Source organism: Dipodomys ordii, unplaced genomic scaffold (genome assembly GCF_000151885.1).
Source record: "Dipodomys ordii isolate 6190 unplaced genomic scaffold, Dord_2.0 Scaffold49, whole genome shotgun sequence".
Lineage (NCBI taxonomy): Eukaryota > Metazoa > Chordata > Mammalia > Rodentia > Heteromyidae > Dipodomys > Dipodomys ordii.
In genome coordinates this window covers 11,013,364-11,034,846 of record NW_012267265.1, presented here as the reverse complement: position 1 = coordinate 11,034,846, position 21,483 = coordinate 11,013,364, and the positions used below count along the sequence as shown (strand labels likewise).

Genomic DNA, 21,483 nt, shown 5'->3' with positions numbered 1-21,483 from the left:
AAAAAAAAAAAAAAAAAAGTAAATGACTTCTCAGAACTAAAGGTAGTATAGTAGAGTAATATTTCATTTTTCTGTCAGTATTAACACTTTATCAAGATTATTTTTGAAAGACACTTAAATGACTTCTTGTTGGAAGCCAGATTTTCATTCACTGGTGGCATATATTGACTTTGTTCTGTTGGGTTACCTGATAAAAATAGTTTATAAACCATATCATACAATGCTGTTAATGGAAATGTAAGAACTAACATATGGATAGTTTTGTTTTTGAAAACCCTCAAACCAAGTTTGCTAAAAGAAAGGAAAATAGTAATAAAAAAAAAGGAAAGGAAAATTGCTGTAAAGCTAGATCAGGATGGCAATTCCCTTTCATGTACAAGCTTGGCATATGAGATGCAAACACATGAACTAATCATTTAATTAAACTGATGAACAAGTCTGTGAGTTAATAAAAGTAGAAAAAGAAGTAGGATGGTTAAAGTGAAGAGAGACATCTGTCCTGGTTGTCCTTAAGAAACTATCAGAATAGACAACATGTCTAATAGCTAATTTGTCATTCCAAAATTCAAATGGAAAAACTTGGAAAATATGTAACTATGGATTATAGTGGTTATTTGGATTGCTGTGACTTTTTATTTTTTTTTGGTCAATTGTGGGGCTTGAACTCAGGGCCTGAGTGCTGTCTCTGAGCAATTTTTGCTCAAGGCTAGCACTCTACCACTTGGAGCCACAGTTCTACTTCTGGTTTTTCTGGTGGTTAATTGGAGGTAAGCATCTCACAGACTTTACTGTGTGGGCTGGCTTTGAACCTCAATCCTCAGATCTCAGCTTCCTGGGTGGCTAGGATTATAGGTGTGAGTTACCAGTGCCAAGCTGTCAGTACGAAGTTTTTTTTAATGTTGTCTGACAGTTTATGTTAACTTTTTTTCTGGCATTCTTGGGGTTTATACTCAGGGACTTTATCTTGCAGAACAAGTGCTTTATATTTGAACCACACCTCTAGTCCTGTTTGCCTTTTTTTTTTTTTTTTTTCGTCAGTCATGGAGCTTGAACTCTGGGTCTGGGCACTGTCCCTGAGCTCTTCAGCTCAAGGCAAGCGCTCTACCACTTGAGCCACAGCACCCACTTCTTGCCTTTTCTGCGTATATTGTGCTGAGGAATCGAACCCAGGGCCTCATGCATGCGAGGCAAGCACTCTTACACTGAGCCACCTTCCCAGCCCTCCTGTTTGCTTTTGATCTTTTTTTTTGGTCCTGGGAACTAAACTCAGGGCCTGGGCACTGTTTCTCAGCTCTTCAGCTCAAGGCTGGTGCCCTACCACTTGAACCACAGCACCACTTCCGGCTTTTTTCTGCTTATGTGGTACTGATGAATTGAACCCAGGGCCTCATGCATGCAAGGCAAGCACTCTACCACTGACCACCTTCCCAGCCCCTTGATCATTTTTTTAGATAGAATCTCAATACTTTTAACCCAGGGCCAACCTCAGACTATTATTCTGCCACTTAGAATTACATATGTGAGGCACCTTGCCTGGGAATTTTTGTTGTCTTGAGACATTGGTTTAAAATTAAATTGGCTTTTTTTTTTTTATTTCATTGGTTTGCATTTGGACATCACATTCAAGGTCCTGTCATATGGCTTCAAAACTGAGTTAAATGAGTATATGTAACCCTTCTTTATTTTTCCCCTACCATCCCTTCCTTCCCACATTCCCCCCTGCAAAGATGTAAAGTTCATTTTCAACATACTGTCTTGTACATCTCATTGTTACAAAGCATTTTGTTATTTCCCTTCCCCTTCCCAAATTAGAAAAATGTATATACAAGATGCAGGACACAGGAATTCAATACATGTGATTTGTTTGTTTGTTTTTTTGTATGTTCTCCCCCCATGGTACAACCCCGTCAACATTTTTTTAATTTTTTTTTTTTTTGTTGTTGGTCATGGGGCTTGAACTCTGGACCTGAACGCTGTCCTTCAGCTCTTCAGCTCAAGATGAGCGCTCTACCACTTGAGGTAGAGTGCCCCTTCCAGTTTTCTGGTGGTTTATTGGAGATGGTAGTCTCACGGTCTTTCCTGCCCAGGCTGGCTTTGAACCGTGATCCTCAGATCTCGGCCTCCTGAGTAGCTAGGATTACAGTCTTGCGCCACCAGCGCCTGGCCCCATCAGCATTTTTTAAGTGCTTATTATGGCTCACTGGAGAAGGAACCATCCCTATTAAACAACACTTAAATCCTTTTCATGTGGACTGAGGTTGTGGTTACATGAATGGAAGACATTGACATGGTAACAGTGACTTCATTGACATACTTTTATTTTTTTATTTTTTTTAAATTTTATTTTTGTTGGTCGTGGGGCTTGAACGCTGGACCTGAGCGCTGTCCCTCATCTCTTCAGCTCAAGGCTAGTGCTCTACCACTTGAGCCACAGCACCACTTCTGGTTTTCTGGTGGTTTATTGGAGATAAGAGTTTCACAGACTTTCCTGCCCGGGCTGGCTTTGAACTGAGTTTCTCAGATCTCAACCTCCTGAGTAGCTAGGATTACAGGCATGAGCCACTGGCATCTGGCATGACATACTTTTATATGTAATGTAACATTCATACTCATGAAGAGTGTGTGGTGTTCATATTGGGGAGATATGAATACAAACATTGGTCAGCCTTGCTCAGACATAGCCACAAGCAGCTGATTGTGTAGGCTTGGTTAAAAAAAGATCTTTCCATCAGCCCTTCTGTCAGCTGACCAGATAATGAATACAATTGTGTGTTGATTTGATTCTGAAATCTACTTACAGTGATGTTTTTGTTTTGATTTGGAAACTTTTCTTTTGTAAATCTTATAGGCAAAAATAATGTGTTCTTCAATATGTAAGTGTATTGGCTGTAAGAATTTTGAAGAAAGCCCAGAAAGAAAGACATTGATGCACTTAGCAGATGCAGCTGAAGTAAGGGTCCAGCAGCAAACGGCTGCGAAGACGAAGCTGTCTTCTCAGATTTCAGATTTGCTTACTAGGCCAACGCCAGCTTTAAATAGTGGAGGAGGAAAGTAAGTTGATAGTTTTGATTTCTTCTTTTTTTCTCTCTCTCTCATATTCATTTTGATAAGGAAGGTTTCTCTTTAGAAGGTCAAAGTTGAATTGGTTAAATTCTGGTTTTTCCATTTTCCTTCCATCTTTCTTACTTGTGAAGGAATTTATGGTAACAGAAAACCCTATAAGACCTGTTGTGCTATTCTAAAGTACACAGTAGTGTTTTAATTTCTGTGTTTAAAATTTAATTGGTTTTATCTCTACTGTTTGAGTACTCTCAAGCAAACCAGTTTTTTTTTTTCAGCGTATGCTCTTTCTCATATCTCTTGCCTTCTTTTACTTTTTCCTTGTTCTTGGAGCACTTCTCCTATTCTGTTAGACCACCTTGACACTGTAACATTGAAATATGGTTGTTATCTCTTTAACTAGAATGCTGTGCTCCTGAGTAAAAAGCTTTGACCTTAACTCAGGCAACTGGGCACAGTTGCGAGTGCCTATAGTCCCAGCTACTTTGGCAAAAGGCTAATGCAGAGGATCACTTGAGCCCAGGAGTTTCATACCAGTTTGATCAGTGCAGCAAGAGCCCATCTCAAAGCCAAAATAAAACCAAACACACACACACACACACGCGCGCACACACACGTGCGCGCGCGTGCACACACACACATGCACACACACACACACACACACGCACGAGAAATAGATTAATTGAAGATCTGTACTCCCAGATGTTTTTGAAAAGGTGGAAGAAGGAACAAGGTCAGAGTTTAATACAGTCTATGCTGTTTAGTACTGAGTTAAATAAACAAGTAGCTCTACTTATAACCTAAGTTTTCTTATCCTTAAAATGGCTTTTACAGGTGGCTGTGAGCAATGAAGCATTTTCATTATAGGTGTTTGTCAGTATACCAAAACAGTTTATAATTTGGACTTAGGTTTATTTATTAGACATTAATTTGAAGAATTATTAAGAGAATAGACCTGGCATTTATTATTTAAAAATGCTTAAGTGGAAATAAGATCCAGCTGGGTGCTGGTGGCTTATGCCTGTAATCCTAGCTACTCAGGAGGCTGAGATGTGAATATTGTGGTTTAAAGCCAGCCTGGGCAGGGAAGTCTGTGAGACTCTTACCTCCAATTAACAACCAGAAAACTGGAAGTGGAGCTGTGGCTCAAAGTGGTAGAACACTAGCATTGAGCAAAAGAGCTCAGGGACAGCCCTCAGGCCCTGAGTTCAAGCCCCACAGTTGACAAAAAAGAAATAAGATCTGATTTGTTACTTAGAAAAGTAAGGCCCTCCCTCCCTCCCTCCCTTCCCTTCTCCTTCCTTCCTTCCTTCCTTCCTTCCTTCCTTCCTTCCTTCCTTCCTTCCTTCCTTCCTTCCTCCCCACCCCTTTCCCCTCCCCTTCCCTTCCCTTCCTCCCCCCCCTTCCTTCCTTCTTTCCTTCCTTCCTTCCCCTTGAACTCAAGGCCTGGTTCTTTTCTAGACCTCTGCCACTTGAACCACAGCACCACTTCCAGTTTTTTCTGAGTAGTTTATTGGAGATATGAGTCTCATGGTCTTTACTGCTTGGGCTGGCTTTGAACCACAATCCTCAAATTTCAGCCTCCCGAATAGCTAGGGTTACATGCATGAGCTACCATTGCCTAGCCATAAACCTTTTTTTTTTTTCCTACAAAGTATTTTAGCCGTTAGTGGTTTTTTTGTTTTGTTTTTGGTTTGGTTTTATATATTTATTTGAGACAGGTTCTTGCTGTGTAGCCCTGTCTGGCCTTAAACTTAACGATCCTCCTGTCTTGAGCTTCAAGGATTGAGTTCAGTGTGTTGCCACCATTGGTTCTAAGGATTGCCCTGTTGGTTCTAAGGAACTGTTAGCACTGAAACATAATTTGGAAATTGTCTTGACTGTACACAGTGGTGGTTGGCTCTTTAGGGAGTTGACATGGGTTCCTTTCTGGTCTTAATGATCCTTTAAATGATGGAATCTAATCTCCTTGTGGAGATTAAATATATTGGCGCAGTAAAATATTTTTAATTTTCCCACTTGGGAGAATGTTTATAGATATGAACACTAAATTATACACTATGGGACTAGAAACATAGTTCAGGGTATGTGCAAGGAGGCACTGGGTTTGAACTTTCATGCACACAAGAAATAATGTACACTGTAATCAAGGATGTTTTTTTAAAAGCTATGAAGTTATACCAGCACTCTAACAAGTCTTTGAGTGTTTTACCTTTGATTCTTTGCCTTTCCTCATTCTTGTTTATAGTTCTAAATATTTTATAATGGGCATTTTTATGGTATTTGGCTAGTATTACTAATTAAACACTGTAGTATTAACATTGTGGCATTAATATTTTTAAATGCTTCCTTATACATTGAAGATTGCTATACAATTGAGTGGCAGCCTGAACTTTTGTCATGTTGGGCCATAATTTAGTCCTGCAGTGTTCTATATTGGCCAATTATATACAGGCTATTCAGTTCATGGATGATTAGGTTGCAGTATTTACTGTGTCAGGCTTACACTTGACTTGGCTATAATATAGAAAGCTTCAGCACAGATTACTACTTAGCAGTTCAAGTCTGTGTCATTGACACTGTGTAGAGTAGTATTTGACTTTCCCTTTGTTTTCTTTGTTGTGATGGAACAATGCAGATTTGGGTATGCTTATTTGTTTTTTTTTTTTTACAAACAATGCAAAGAAATGTGTTAAAAATGTATTCAGTTTCAAATATTACTCATCCAGCAAATACTCAGGGAATATCTGTGAGTTGCTCATTGTTATAGGCACAGGAGAAACAGAAAAATTATCAAAACATTTGTGGAGCTTATAGTCATGAATTGGGTGAACTCCACTTTCAGAAGTGTCCAGTATACTGGTACAATTATGTCTTTTAGTTAATCAGATGATCTTGTGTAGGTAAGAAATCAGGTGTTTTATAATAAATCATGTATTTCCTGAACTACCTTTTAAAATGTGCTAGAGGATGAGAAAAAAATCTAACTTTATTCAGCTCTTTAGTGTGTGTTTACAATGCAAATTTTGATGCTCATGTGGGTGAAATGTAGAAGTGTCATCTGAGATTCCCAGAAGGGTTTACCCAATCACTATCATTATCATCTCACTCTCTCTCTCCAAAATCATTTCAGGTTACCATTTACATTTGTAACTAAGGAAGTAGCTGAAGCCACATGTAACTGCCTTCTTGCCCAGGCTGAGCAGGCAGACAAGAAGGGAAAGTCAAAGGCTGCAGCGGAACGGATGATACTTGAGGAGTTTGGACGATGTCTGATGAGTGTCATCAACTCTGCAGGAAAGGCAAAGAGCGACCCCTGTGCCATGAATTGCTAACTCCAGCCCAGGAGATGAGGAAGGGAGCTGTACAGGAAACTTAATTTTTTGCAAGCTAGTTTAACAATTACTGTATTTTAATTCAGTCCTTGTTTTAAAGAACCTGAAATAATATTGAAAGAGAAGAAATTTTAAATGAGGAAATTAGTACATTTTAAATAATAGTTAATTCTGCTTATGCCCCTTCTAAATTGAATTTAACTTAATTTTTTTCCTTTATTGTATTATATAGATGTTTAATTTGCTTGAGTTTCTTAAGAAGTAGATGTTCTGTCCTTCTGATTTTATTGATAAAAACACTTATAAATTACTGTAATATAATTTATAATGTATGGTGTTGTATGACTTTATTCAATAGAAGAAGCCAAAGCAGCATGGGTATTACCCAGTCATCTTTGGTTCTAGATCTAGAATATTTCAGATATGCAGATAGAATGTCTACATAACAAATTGTTATGAAGCAGATTCAAATGACATTTTGTGTTAGAAGAGCACTCTCTTTTTAAGAAAAAAAATCATCTTTTTAGGATAGATTCTGAAATTACCAACAAGTAATCCCCATGTACACTTTTAAAATGAAAAAAAAAACTGTTTTAAAAAAACAAATCCACAATAAGGTATTAAGGGGCAGTAAGGACTTTGAGAGGATGGCATGTACTCTTGTGAGGAATGGCTCACCTGCACTAGGTGTCCAGTTTCCCTCTCAGAGGTGGTGCATGTTGGAACAGTTGTCATGTGGAAGTAAGAGGGCTGTGAAGAGAAGCACACACCATTACATTGAGACAGGACAGAAGGGATCCCATGGAATAGGGATCAGGCTCAGCATTGGGCTTGGAAAGAGATGTCAGGAATTTTGAGGTTGAAAGAGATGAATTTAGGGAAGGACTTTTCACAGATCTTTTTGTAGACTTTGGAACTGAGACATTTCAGACAATACCTGTCTCTTTACTTGATGTACTGAAAATGGGCCACCTAACAAAACTTTCAGAGATGTAATGGGATTTGATTTTATAAGGAATCTTTAATATGGTTTACTTTAAGCCAGTGAGTTATTAAGATGAAGTTGGGTGTTTTCATATAACTAACATAACATAAATCATTTTTAGTAATTCAAGAGCTCTATGAATTTAAGAGTCTATTGTAATAGGAGTTTGATTTTATGAAAGGAAAAAACCATGTTGAAATTCAGACATTTTGTTTGTTCCTTAATCCTCAGTAATTATTACATTTCCTCCAAGGACTATAGTTGTATGTATTAAGTATGTATATATGTTCATATGAACATGAAAGATACAGGCAATAGAAAAAATACAAAAGAGGATTCCGTTATTCATTTAAGTATCCTTCTTTAGGTTTATAAAACTATAGTGCAGTAACTTTAAATGTAGATAATACAGATGTTTTTAGCACCTCATTCTAGTATGTCTAATTAAAATTGTATAAATGTAAATTAGTGTAAGGATAAAATATGTAATCAAGTTATTTTTCAACAGATTGCAATAAGTTTTTGGTCTAAACCTAAACTTTGTTCATTTTGTATATACTCTGTTTAATTCTAATTACATCATTGTGATGTGTATTTATATACAGTGTGCAGAAATGTTTGTGAAGTTCTCATTTAATTGTAGATTATGTACGATGGCATTGCTTAAGAATGTCTTGCTTGTAAAAATTTAAAGGTGCAATCAAATGCTACTAGTTTTTGATTTTCAAGAAACTAAAATATTAAGTTTTTCTTCCTGTGTAGTACATACTAAACAACTTTTTGTATTTAGGCATTTGCATCAAACTGCTGAACAAGATTAATAGTCACATTAATTCAACAATTTAAAAAGACTATTTGGGGAGGGCTGGGTATATAATTTTTTTTAGCTCTATTTACATCCCAAAGTAGAAAAGATTAAATTTATATTTCCTAGAGCTATTCAAAAAATACACTTTTCTATATTGTAAAAACAGGACAGGAAAGAAAATCATACATAAAATAAACATTTATACTATTCTGTAAAAAAGTTTTTGCATTTATTTTTAATAACATTACTTTTAACCTTTCAACATGCAAGAAACCTAATTTTATCTGATTTTCAGGTATATCTGACATTGTTTCTAAAAACATACAACAAAAGAACTAATTCTTAACACAAATTGCTTTCAAGTGAGATCATCTCTACTTTTGTCTATTTTCTTCTAGGATTAGTAACTCCCATCTCCATTTACTTTTTAATGTGTGATATTCTTTATATAGATATAAAATTGTTATTGTAGAGGTGATATACAGAGGGGTTACAGTTACATGAATCAGGTAATGAGTACATTTCTTTTTGAACCATGTCTCACCCTCCATCACTTTCTCCCAGTTTTTCCTCACCTACAAGATGTAGAGTTCATTTCCCACATAATGTCTAGGGAGTTACCCCCGTTGTATTTGTTCACCCATTGATGTGTGGTATTCTTTTCATAGTGTCTTGTCTTTGGAGAACGGAAAGCAACCTGCAGGTCTTCCCTGGAAAATGGAGCCTTAAATGCAGCAGGTATAAGCAAGTAGACCCAATGATTCAGCCTCAGGTTTTGATATTTGAGAATTGGTATTTTCCCAATCTTATGTACAATGTGAATAAAAATGCCTTTAGAAAAAATTTTCATTTTTGTCCTATAATACTAGTAATAAGAAACTGAATGTTTTTAGTCAGTCTTTCTGTGGTTATACTGTACCTCTTAGTGCTTACATAGGATTCCTAGAGCTACCACTAAAGTCCAAGAAAGCCAGTAAGCTAGTCTTTTTTTTTTTTGTTGGTCGTGGGTCTTGAACTCTGGGCCTGGGCGCTGTCCCTGCACCCTTCAGCTCAAGGTGAGCGCTCTACCATTTGAGCCACAGTGCCACTTCTGGCTTCTGCTTATGTGGTACTGAGGAATCGAACTCAGGGCCTCATGCATGCAAGGCAAGAACTCTACCACTGAGCCACCTCCCCAGTCCCTCAGCTAGTTTTTACCATTGGTGCTAATATGTATTATGAAAATTACCTAAGCATTTTTTCTTTAAGTTTTCCTTTTTCTTTTCTTCTTTTTTTTTTTTTTTTGGGTCCGGTTGTGGGGCATGAACTCGGGGCCTGGGCCCTGTCCCTCAGCTCTTCAGCTCAAGGCTAGTGCTCTACCACTTCAGACACAGTGCCACTTCCGGCTTTTTTCTTTTTGCTTATGTGGTGCTGAGGAATCGAACCCAGGGCCTCATGCATGCAAGGCAAACGCTCTACCACTGAGCCACCTTCCCAGCCCCTCTTTTCTTTTTGCCAATACTGGGGTTTGAACTCAGGGCCTGGGCACTGTCCCTGAGCTTCTTTTTTCTCAACGTTAGCATTCTACAAGTTGAGCAACAGACCCACTTCTGGCTTTTTCTGTGTATGTGGTACTGAGGAATAGAATCTAGGGGTTCATGCATACTAGGCAAGCACTCTACCACTAAGCCATATTCCCAGCCCCTCTTAAGTTTTCTTTAATTCACAATTTAGCATTCATTTGTAGGCCAAATGTGAGCTTTTTTTAAAAAAAAATTCTAGATGATTTTCTCCCCATGCTGCGATTAAACCTAGGGCCTTTGCACATGCTAGACAAACATTCCACCTGCTGAGCTATCCAAGGCCAGACCAGGAGATTTTATGTAATGAATACTGTAATGAGTTTTTGAAAATTAAATATTTCAAGTGAGGTGCTGATGGCTCACACTTACAGTCCTGGGCATTCAGAAGGCAGATATCTGAGGATCAAGGTTTCTAAGTCAGCCTCAGTGGACAAATCTCAGGGATTCTTATTTCCAATTATTAGTAAAAAACTAGAACTGGAAGCATGGCTCAAGTGGTAGAGCTGGAAACAAAGTGAGGGAAACAATGTGAGTGTGAGGCTTTGAGTTAAACCAATAGGTCAACAGTAAAAAAACAAAATATTTCCTTTTCAGTGGTAAATTTTGGGACAGGATATATGACATTCTTCGTTTTTACTCAAAAGCATTAAGTATATTCAAAAAGTACACGTTTTATTATAAGACCACAAGGACTTTGTGATAGCAACTGAAATCTGGCAGTGTAAAAAAAAAGAACACATAATGACCAAGTAGAATCTATCCTAGGAACAAGACTGGTGATAAAACAGTAAGAAAAATCAATGTAATCAATATACAAGAAAGAAGGGAAATGGGACTAGGTGCATTGGCTAATGCTTATAATCCCAGATACTTGGGAGGCAGAGATTTTGGAAGATCATTCAAGACTAGCTCAGGCAAGAGTTACTGAGTTCATCACAGCAAACAAGCTGGATATGATGTAATCCTAGTTACGTAGAAGCCAGCCTAGACAAAAACACAGGAATATACCAGACAAATAAGCCTAAAGGATTTGTGGGGAGGGATTAAATAGACTCACATTTACTATGCAGGCACTCTACCATTTGAGCCAAACCTCATCCACCTTTTCCTATCTATTCTTGGTTTGAAAGGTTTGGTGTTATTTAAGATGCCAATTCTTGCCTGTAATCCCAGCTTCTTGGAAGGTGGAGATTATGGCTTGAGGACAGCATGGGCAGGCTAGAATTAAGCAACTCTCAACTAACAGACTAAGTAATCCCAGCTACATGGGAGGGATAGGTAGGAGCATTGCAATCCAATCTGACTATAGTCATGTTGGACTTACCTACATTTGTCTTATATACCTAGTATTGCTAGGTCTCAGGTAACTGATACACCTTTTGGGGGGGAGTGGTGGGGAGTACTTGTTGAACTCAATGCCTTGCAACTGCTTGGCAAATTTTCTGCCACTGACCCTTACCCCATTTTACCTCTTGAAAATTTCTCAAAGCACATCTATGATCTGTAGTATTTTATCCCACCAATTGTGAATGAGGGTCCTAATTTCTCCACATTCTCTCCAGCACTTGTCTTTTTTAAAATCCCCCACCACCCCCCCTTTTTTTTTTGTTGCTCATGGGGCTTGACCTCGAGGCCTGGGCTTGTTTGCTCAAGGCTAGAGCTCTGCCGCTTTGAGCCACAGTGCCAGTTCTGATTTTCTGATGGTTAATTGAAGGTAAGAGTGTCAACAGACTTTCCAGTCTAGGCTGGCTTTGAACCATGATCTCCAAATCTCTGCCACTTGAGTAGCTAGTATTATAGGTGTGAACCTATAGCACTTGTCTTACTTAAACTTAGGAACTGGGTGCTGTTCCTTAGCTTTTTTTGCTTAAAGCTACTTCTTTACCACATGAGCCATGCCTCAACTTCCAGATTTTGGTGATTAGAGGTAAGAGTCTCATGGACTTTGCAGACTGGCTTCAAACAATGATCCTGAGATCTCAGCCTCCTGTATAGCTGGGATTACAGGTGTGAGCCACTGGAGCCTGGTTCAGCACTTCTTTATTCCAGGCATCCTAGTTGGTGTGAAGGAAAAGGGACATCTTACTACAGTTTGTTCTGATGGTTAATGATGGTTGGTAAACAATTTCATTGCCATTTGAGTATCTTCTTTAACATGTCTATTAATATTCTACCCATTTTAAATTTTGGCTTTGCCCTATTATCGAGTTATAATTCTTTGTACAATCCAGAATGAAATCCTTTTATGAGATGAATCATCTACACGATTTTCTTTTCATTCAGCTTATGTTCTCAGCTGACTTTCATGGGATCCTTCTGAAGTACAAGGTTATAATTTGAGTGAAGTCCCAATTTATTTTCTTTCATTCTTGTTCATTTGGTCTGTTAGCTAAGAAACCAACACCTAGTCCAAGTCTTAAGGATTTACTTCCTTTTAAGTTTTATAGCTTTACTTTTTACAATTGGGTCTTTTTCTGTTGCGAGTTCATTCTTTGGCACGTGTTTATCCAGTTGTCCAAGTACTATTTATTGGAAAGATAGATGAAATTAAAGAAAAGCTGGGTGCCGGTGGCTCATTCCTATAATCCTAGCTATTTAGGAGGCTGAAATCTGAGGATCACAGTTCAAAGCCAGCCTGGACAGGAACATCCATGAGACTCATCTCCAATTAATCACCAGAAAAACCAGAAGTGGTGCTGTGGCTCAAGAGGTAGAGCACTTGCTTTGAGCTGAAGAGCTCAAGGACAGCGCCCAAGCCCAGAGTTCAAACTCCATGACCAACAAAAAGAAAGTAATGAAAGAGAATATTTTTGCTGAAAAGATGCAGAATAGATATTATAATTAACTACACTAACCAAATAGGAATAAATCGTTTATTCCAACAAGACCGTTTGCTTTCTGAAGTGCAGTGAAGGAAATAGTCTCATGTTCAGCATTTATCTGTGAGTTACTTGCAAAGTAATGCAAAACATTAAGTATAAGAAATGTTAGGGGCTGGGAAGGTGGCTCAGTGGTAGAGTGCTTGCCTTGTATGCATGAAGCCCTGGGTTCGATTCCTCAGCACCACATAAGCAGAAAAACCCGGAAGTGGTGCTGTGGCTCAAGTGGTAGAGCACTAGCCTTGAGCTGAAGAGCTGAGGGACAGCGCCCAGGCCCAGAGTTCAGGCCCCATGACTGGCAAAAAAAAAAAAAAATGCTAGTACATTAGTCAAATACAACAGGAAAGAACAGCAGACATTACAGATGTGGACCACAATTTAAATAAAGATCAGGTATACAACCTGTATTTAGATAGGCAACAAGTTAAACGTATTGGTTTGCAAATAAAAAGTACAAACCTAAAACTTAAATAGAAATCATCAAAAGATGAACAGGAAAATGCCTTAAAGAGTACTAAAGTAACTGATAGTCTCTGGAGAATAAAGCCACCGAATGTAAGTATCCAAACAGTATATTTCCAAATATATGTTCATGTAGGTACATGATGCAAACATGCAACACATTTTTACTATTTCATTCTCTAAAGATGATACAAAGGAACTGCCCTGGTTTTTTTTTTTTTTTTTTTGTCGGTCGTGGGGCTTGAACTCTGGGCCGGGGCGCTGTCCCTCAGCTCTTCAGCTCAAGGCGAGCACTCTACCACTTGAGCTATAGCGCCACTTCCGGTTTTCTGGTGGTTTATTGGAGATAGGAGTCTCAGTCTTTCCTGCCCGGTCTGGCTTTGAACCGCGATCCTCAGATCTCAGCCTCCTGAGTAGCTAGGATTACAGGCGTGAGCCACCAGCGCCTGGCTAGGAACTGCCCTGTTTTAACCTGTCTCTTGATTACATAGGTCATAAAGCAATCTTGCTTGTGAACTCATGCAGAACTGTGCTCTGAGAAGTCTAGTTTAAAATTCTTGCTAAAACTTTCGTATAAAAATATATATAGTAAGGCAATGAGAAAATAGTACAGTAGTGACATAGCCCATTTAGTATGTTGAAACACTTTGTAAATTTTTTTAAACATATTTATTTTGTGGGAGGGCAGATATGGTGGTTTATGCTTTTAATTCCAAAGGAGGAGGAAGAGATTCAGATTACAGTTTGGATAATCCAGAACAAAAGGTTCACAAATCGCCACCTCAGTAAGTGGAGTGTGGTGTTTTGTACACTTGGGGTCCCAGCAGCATGGAAGGCAATAGGCAGGAAAACTAGTCCAAGACCAGCCTGGACAAATAGGAGACTGTCTTTAAAAAAAAATCTCAAACATAAAGGGCTGGGGGTGGGGCTCAAGCATTGTAAGGTAAATTATTCCAGAAGTCACATTTTAAAATATTGAATATTGGAGTCTTTTTTTTTTTTTTTTTGTCGGTCATGTCAGCCTGAACTCTGGGCCTGGGCGCCATCCCTGAGCTCTTCAGCTCAAGGTTAGCGTTCTACCACTTGAGACACAGTGCCACTTCCGGCTTTTTCTGCTTATGTGGTGCTGAGGAATCAAACCCAGGGCCTCATGCATGCAAAGCAAGCATTCTTACCACTGAGCCACCTTCCCAGCCTCTGAATATTGGAGTCTTTATTATACAGTTAACAGTCTGCAGGCCACCAGTTGTTACAAAGGTCTGCAGCACACAAATACACATAACACAGCTAGGAAACATGCTAAAGAGGAAAGATATGAACAAAAACAATACCAACAAGCCAATTCAGCTCCACTGGAGAGCTGAATTGGGATGCCATGATGTCTGGAGACAAGCCCGGAGAAAGGACACAGGATTACACAGAGACACGTGGCATGGAGTCCTCATGGCTAGGCAGTCCAGGCCCATATAGGTCCACACGGGGCAGATCCTCAGGAAATTCCCAGTCCCAGGCAGTGAACTGACAGATGCAGTAATCTATCAGCCAAGTGCCTGCTCCTGCCTCCAACGGTCTGGGCACACCCCTTAACTTGGAGGCAGGTGGAGGGGTTTCCTTCCTCCATCATGAAGACAAGATGCCAGACCCTACTATCCACCATGTGGCCAATATGACGCTGGCCAGACCTGGCCTCCTTACTTCACAAGCAGTAGAGTTATTTGTCTACCAAGTGTATGGACCCATGTTCAAATCTTGCCAATTTCTTTTTCCTTAGAGCATGGCTCTATTTCCAGCTACTTGAGAAGCAGGCAGGGATTACCAGTCCTGGCCAAAAGAGGGTAAAATTCCATCTCTACAAATCATCTGATTGTGATAGTTCCTGACTGTAATCCTGATTCCTGGGCAACTCCGCAGTAAGATTTCAGTCTGAGGCCTTCTCTGGCAAAAAGTGCAAACCCCTCTTTGGAAAATAACTAAAGCAAAACAGGATTGGGATTCAGGACTCCAAACTCCAGTACTGCCAAACCAACAAACAAACCAATTCCAGGCTGGGTGCTGGTGGCTCACGCATGTAATCCTAACTACTAAGGAGGCTGAGATCTGAGGATCGAGGTTCAAAGCCAGCCCAGGCAGGAAAGTCCATGAGGCTCTTATCTCCAATAAACCACTAGAAAATCGGAAGTGGTGCTGTGGCTCCAGCAGTAGAGCGCTTGCCTTGAGCTGAAGAGTGCTGGGACAGCATCCAAGCCCCACGACTGACCAAAAACCAAAAACAACCTCATACACACACACAAAAAAAAACCAATTTCACAACCTGGAATTTAAATATTTTAAAAAATTTCCTTGAAGGTACTTTTCCACTCTACAATCCTATAATTTATCAGCATTTCCATTGTAGTGGGGAGGTGCAGTGAGACCACTCAGTCCACAGTGAAAATGTAAAAAGATTTTATTGAGTGAAAAGTGCTGATCTGCCAGGACTGCACCTGGAGTTGGGATCCCAGGAAACAGCCCTGAGGGCCAGTCCATATTGTCTTTTAAGCATTTTGGGCTAGGGCGGGGAAAGGGGGAGTCTAGGTGTTGGTTTTAGCCAATGATTGTTACAAGAAATTCACACCTGAAGTTTAAATTTCCGCCAAGGTTTTGCTGGTGAGAAGCAGGGGAATAGAACAAAGGGTGGTGATGGTTCAGCTGGTTAGGGCTGGCATTGCTCAGAAAATAGCAAAAGCAGAGTTAGAGTTACAGAGTTAGAGTTACTAGCTAAAATAGCTAGTTACCAGGGAAGTCTTATCCACAGCATACTTATATATCTTAAAATCATTCATTATCCATTTTACACAATCCAAGTCAAATATTCCATCTTTACTTCCTTCACCATATCACCATCTCATCTTACACTCTTCCCACTCCAGAAGCTCTTTTTTTTCCCCATAAAAATACTTCCCAATTGTTTAACTTGTACTTCTTTGTGGGCAGGCATCTCATTTACCCACAGTTCTCCTTAAATATGCCTTCCACATTGATTCGAATAACCTATACCAATCTGGGCAATAAAATCTGAGTTCAGGTTAGACTGGTCTGAAATCGTGCTAAATACAGGTTCCTTGCCAGGCCCGGATTCAGTGACAACCCGGCCAGCCTTGCAAAATTCGTTTAACAAGTAGTGAACAATTTCAAAGTGAGCCAAGCCAGGCAAAACCTGGCCTGTACTCTACCTTAACCAGATGCCACGAACTCTACCACGAGGCCATGCGCTTTAAAAGGAGCGCTCACGCTTAATGAGTTTACCCCACTCCTCTCTCCCCCACTTGTTTTCATTGTTTTCTTTCCATGGCTAAGTAGCCGAAGCTGGCCTAGAACTTGGTATCCTCGATTTCTGCCTCCTAAGTGCAAGGATTACAGGCGTGTCCCAGAATAACACTGGGCTTCGATGCGATCCTCAATTGAATAACAAGATCAAGGAGAGTAGAACCGCTTTTGAACAACCTCATTCAAAGATAACAGGTAACGGATGACAGAAAGAAGGGGCGGAACTAGAGGTGAGCCCTGAATCTTTTGAGAACCAAAGATAGATTTCCCGGGTGGCCCAGTCACGCTTGACGTCGCGTAAACGTCGTGACGTACTGCCGCCTCCGCCCACCGTTCTACAGCCCCGCCCACAGGCTAAGAGCCGGTCAGGCCCGACGCAGGCCTCCCGGCCCCGCCCACCCTGCCGACAGTCCGTCCGGTCCGTAGGTGCGCTCACACGCACTGGGGGAAGTAGAGACCGCGCTCCCGAAGCAGCACAGCGTCGCAGATCCTGTAAGCCCACTGCCTCGCAACTTCGGCTCATCTTGTGTCGTGAGGCTCCCATTTCAGATTCCCGTGATAGCTTGAATCACGATTAAATTGAGCTCCGCCCCTTGGCGTTTACGACACCAGGGAAGGAGGGCTTTCCAGGCGCGGGACTTCCGCCTTGTCTCGCGGTAGGCGCAGAGCTTGTTGCCGTAGCCAATCGGAGGCTAGGTAGTGTCGCAGCAGCCAATTAGAAACGCAGGGATCACTAGCAATTTTGCTGTTGCCTCCTGAGCCTCTCAGCAACTCAATTCAATCCGTCTCCATCGCGTCTTTGTGAGGCTGATATTGGGAATAAGAGGCCATGAGGCAGGGCCAAAAGTGTAGGCCGATCCAGGGCAGGCCGATGGATTTCTGGGTATGGTTTCTAGAGCTGATGAGGGTACACCGAGAAAGGGACTGGTGGCGGGGTGGGGGTGGGGGGTTGGATGAAATGCAGTGTCCAAGAACCAGGGAAGAAAGCATGGAGGCGTAAGTAATTCACTGAGGTGCGAATCATTCCCTTATGTTTTGTCCTGTAGGTGGTGATGGGGAGATCACGTTGTCGCGTGTGGCGGCGTAAGATTCCAGAGGAGTTTGGATGAGGATGTGCTGAATCTTATTTCAGTGGCGGATGCTTCTATGAAAGACGTCGGCACCGTGTGGGAATGAGGCCAGCGGGGTAAGGCACTTGGGGATCTGGGAAGCTGCTGTGCCCTGGGAAATGGTGTGGCGTTGATTGCTTTCAGGATTGACAAGGTTTTACAGCAGCATCTCATTTAAACCCCTTATATTTACACGCTGAGACTTCAGTTTTGATAGAAATAAGAAAAGGGGTCAACTTATTTTGTTTGGCAAGGAGACTCAGCAAATTAACTGGACTTTTTCTCTTTATTTTGTTTAGATCCAGTTTAAAATATTACTGTCAAGGTATTACACCTGCTTTTCATAGTGATGATTCTACCTTAATGAAATTAACAGCGTTTACTTGTGTCTCGTTAATAGGCACAGGGCTAAGAATAATCGTGGGATGCCCACGGCAAATACTTTGCATATATAGGCGAGTATAGGGATGTGGGTTGGAATACTTTTCTAATACTCATCCAATTAACATGAATTAGGATAAATAAACAATAACATTGTTACTAGTTATCTTTGAGAAAAAGTTACATTTTTTAACAGTTTTTGAGGAATTGAATCCAGGGCCTCATGCATGCAAGGCAAGAGCTCTATCACTGAGCCACCTTCCCAGCCCTTTTTAACAGTTTTATTGAGAGTTGGAATATAAAACAGCAGGTACTCAGACAATTGGCAATGGTCACCACAGTCAGTATTTTGCAGTGCTGGCGATGGAAGCCAGGACCCTGTACACGCTAGGCCAGCTCTGTACCACACTGAACTTTATATTGGTCAGTCCTGGGGCCTGGATGTTGTTCATTAGCTCCTTTGCTCAATGCTAGGGCTCTACCACTTTGTGGTACATCTCCACTTCCAGTTTTCTGGTGGTTAATTGGAGATTAGAGTCTCATGGACTTCCTTGCCTGGGATGGCTCTGAATCATTACAACTCAGCCTCCTCAGTAGCTAGGATTACAGATTCCCAACTCAGCCTCCCAAGTATGTGGAAGTAGGACTTGGCCGATTTTTGAATGTTTTCATTGTGCTATAAAGAAACCAATTCTTGATAGCTAGCCCTCCCTCTCTCTGGTCCCTAGAAACAGCTAATTTACATTTTGTGTGGATTTGCCTGTTCTGTGTTCCTCACATAAAATGGAATCAGAGTTTAGCAAAATTGTAGCATATCCATCAGATGGTTTACATTTACTTTTTGTTCCTGTCCCTAGGGCTTGAATTCTAGGCCTGGGCACTATCCTTAAGGCTTTTGTGCTCAAGGCTAGTACTCTACCACTTGAGCCACAGCTCCACTTGTGGTTTTCTGGTGGATAATTGGGGATTAGAGTCTTAAGGACATTCCTGCCCAGGCTGTTTTTGAAATGTGATCCTCAGATCTCAGCCTCCTGAGTAGCTAATTACAGATGAGAGACACCAGTTCCTGGCTATTAACCTTTCTGTTGCTTTTTTTTGGGGGGGGAGGGGCGGGTACTGGGGCTCTTTCTTGAGCCATGTTTTCAGCCCTACTTTGGCTTATTAGCATTTATTGTCTGTTATGAATGATATTATGAACATTGGTTTACAAGTTTTTGTGTGGACCTGTTTTCTTTATTGTATACCTAAGTGAGATTTGCTAGGTCGTATGGTAACTAAGTTAGCGAGGCACTTTCAGATTATTTTCCAAAACAGTGAACTGTTTTGCCTTCTCACCAGCATGATGAGAATTCAAATTTTCACCATATGGATGAGAGTTAACTGGGCCACGTTTTCATTGGTATGAAATGGTGTCAGTGTAGTAGCCACCTTTTTGTTAAGGATGCAGAAGTATGCGGGGAACCTGTTAGAAGGTGCTCTTTGAGTTTAGAGACAGTAGCTTAAGATGAATTTCTTTTTTTTTTTTGGCTGGTCCTGGGGCTTAAACTCAGCACCTGGATGCTGTTCCTGAGCCTCTTTGTGCTCAAGGTTAGTGCCCTACAGTTGAGCTACAATGCCACTTCTGGCTCTTTTGAGTAGTTTATTGGAGATAAGGGTCTCACAGGGACTTTTCTGCCCAGGCTGGCTTCAAACCATGATCCTCAGATCTCCTGAATAGCTCCTTCTCCTGAGTAACTAGGATTACAGCCAGGAGTCACTGGCACATGGCAAGATGAATTTTTTTTGTTGGTGGTGGTCATGGGGCTTGAATTCTGGACTTGGGGGCTGTCCCTCAACTCTTCAGCTCAAGGCTAGCGCTCTACCACTTGAGCCACAGAACCACTTCTGGTTTTCTGGTGGTTTATCAGAGATAAGAGTCTCATGGACATTCATGCCCGGGCTGGCTGTGAACCTCGATCATCAGATCTCAGCCTCCTGAGTAGTTAGGATTACAGGCGTGAGCCACCGGCGCCTGGCTGCAAGATGGAATTTTTGATGTTTAAGAAAACTATGCATGGGTTGGGAATGTGGCTTAGTGGTACAGTGCTTGTCTAGCATTCATGAAGCCCTGGGTTAGATTACTCAGTACCACATAAACAGAAAAGGCTGGAGGTGGTGCTGTGGCTCAAGTGGTAGAGTGCTAGCCTAGAGCAAAAGCAGTTTAGGGACAGTGCTCAGGGTCTGAGTTCAAGCCGCAGGACTGGCAAAAAATAAACAAACAAACAACACTATGCATTTGAAATTAGAGGGTGTAAGGGGAAAAGTAGCGTTTGGATATAGTATTCAAATCCCATGTGAGTTATGATCATTAAAATACTTTTTAAGTGGTTACTACTTGAAGTGTAGTTTTAAAGTTGCAGTTGAGCCTAAGCTAATGGATTGCTGTTAAAATGGGTTCAAAGGTAACTTAAACTGCTAAGAAGCTGATACAGGAGGGAAGAGAGCTAGTTCAACATCTGCAGTGATGGCTCCTTTCTGCTTAATTGAATTCTTTCTCAGTGTAGGCTTTTACGTTTTAATTGCAAATGAGTTACCAAGAACTGCTCTTAGGTAGAAAAAAATTCTTAAAAGACCCAATGAGTAGAAACTACTGGATTACTTTACAGAAGTCAGAAAGGAGGGTGGAGGTGTATGTGTGGATGTCACTGCTCTAGATACTTAAGTAGTAATGCAGTCTTTGTGCCTTTTAAGATTCTCAAGTTGATTATTTGGTTACATCCTTGTTTTGTATTTTTGTGTGTGTGCCAGTCCTGGGGCTTCAACTGTCTTTGAGCTTTTGTGCTTAAGGTTAGTGCTCTACCACTTGAGCCACCTGAAATCCTCAGATCTCAGCCTCCTCAGTAAATAGCAGGCATTACAGGTATGAACCACCAGCACCCAGCAACATCTTTGCTGTGTGTGTGTGTGTGTGTGTGTGTGTGTGTGTGTGTGTGTTTGATGGGGCTTTAACTCAGGGCCTGTGCATTGTCCCTGAGCTCTACTACTTTGAGCCACAATGCCACTTCATTATTTAGAAACTTCATATCCGATGATTAAACCTTTCACTGCTGTTCACATAATGAACTGTTGTGATTACCAGATACTTAAATGAGGATATGTGAACTTTACAAAACCTAGTGTTATTAGAAGACATTGACCTTTGCACAAAATGACTTAAAAGAAAATATCTCTTTTTCAGAAATTATACTCTTGGAAATATCTGGACAAGATAACACAGATCTTGGAAGGTAATGGTTTGAAATATGCAGAAAAGGTAGCATACCTTTCTGCTTTAGAGCTACTAAGTATTCCTGGAGCTTTAGCATTGACTTGAAAATGGACAGTTCTCTCAGTAAAAAAGATGACTAAAAAAAGGCTTTAGTGAAATCCAAATCAGTCTTCTGTATAGAAGTGTTGTTAACTGGTCACATGGGAAAGAATAATGACAATTGACCAGTTAATATATGCCAAGCATTGTGCAAAGCTTACTACACCGGGAGAAGTTTTGTTTTTGTTTTGTTATGTTTTTAACAGGTTATTTCTTACTATAACCCTCTGAAGGCAAACATGGACTTTGA

General features: G+C 40.6%; 1 protein-coding gene and 1 long non-coding RNA gene across 3 annotated transcripts in view; both read left to right on the top strand.

The window, feature by feature from the left end:
* Lin54 (lin-54 DREAM MuvB core complex component) overlaps nt 1-8,407 on the top strand; it is a 68,228-nt gene extending 59,821 nt beyond the window's left edge. Inside the window, exons 12-13 of the mRNA XM_013020109.1 lie at nt 2,849-3,051; nt 6,194-8,407. Of these exons, the coding sequence (XP_012875563.1) occupies nt 2,849-3,051; nt 6,194-6,395 (405 nt within the window). The 3' untranslated portion in view covers nt 6,396-8,407. The remainder of the gene's footprint in view (nt 1-2,848; nt 3,052-6,193) is intronic.
* An 8,399-nt stretch (nt 8,408-16,806) lies between these two features.
* LOC105988525 lies at nt 16,807-21,154 on the top strand. Of its 2 annotated transcripts, none has more exons than XR_001175200.1 (3): nt 16,807-17,053; nt 17,444-17,583; nt 21,105-21,154. It is a non-coding gene; the product is annotated as an uncharacterized LOC105988525 (long non-coding RNA). The 2 variants fall into 2 exon arrangements; XR_001175199.1 differs by lacking the exon at nt 16,807-17,053 and adding an exon at nt 17,140-17,304.
* The last annotated feature ends 329 nt before the right edge of the window (nt 21,155-21,483 follow it).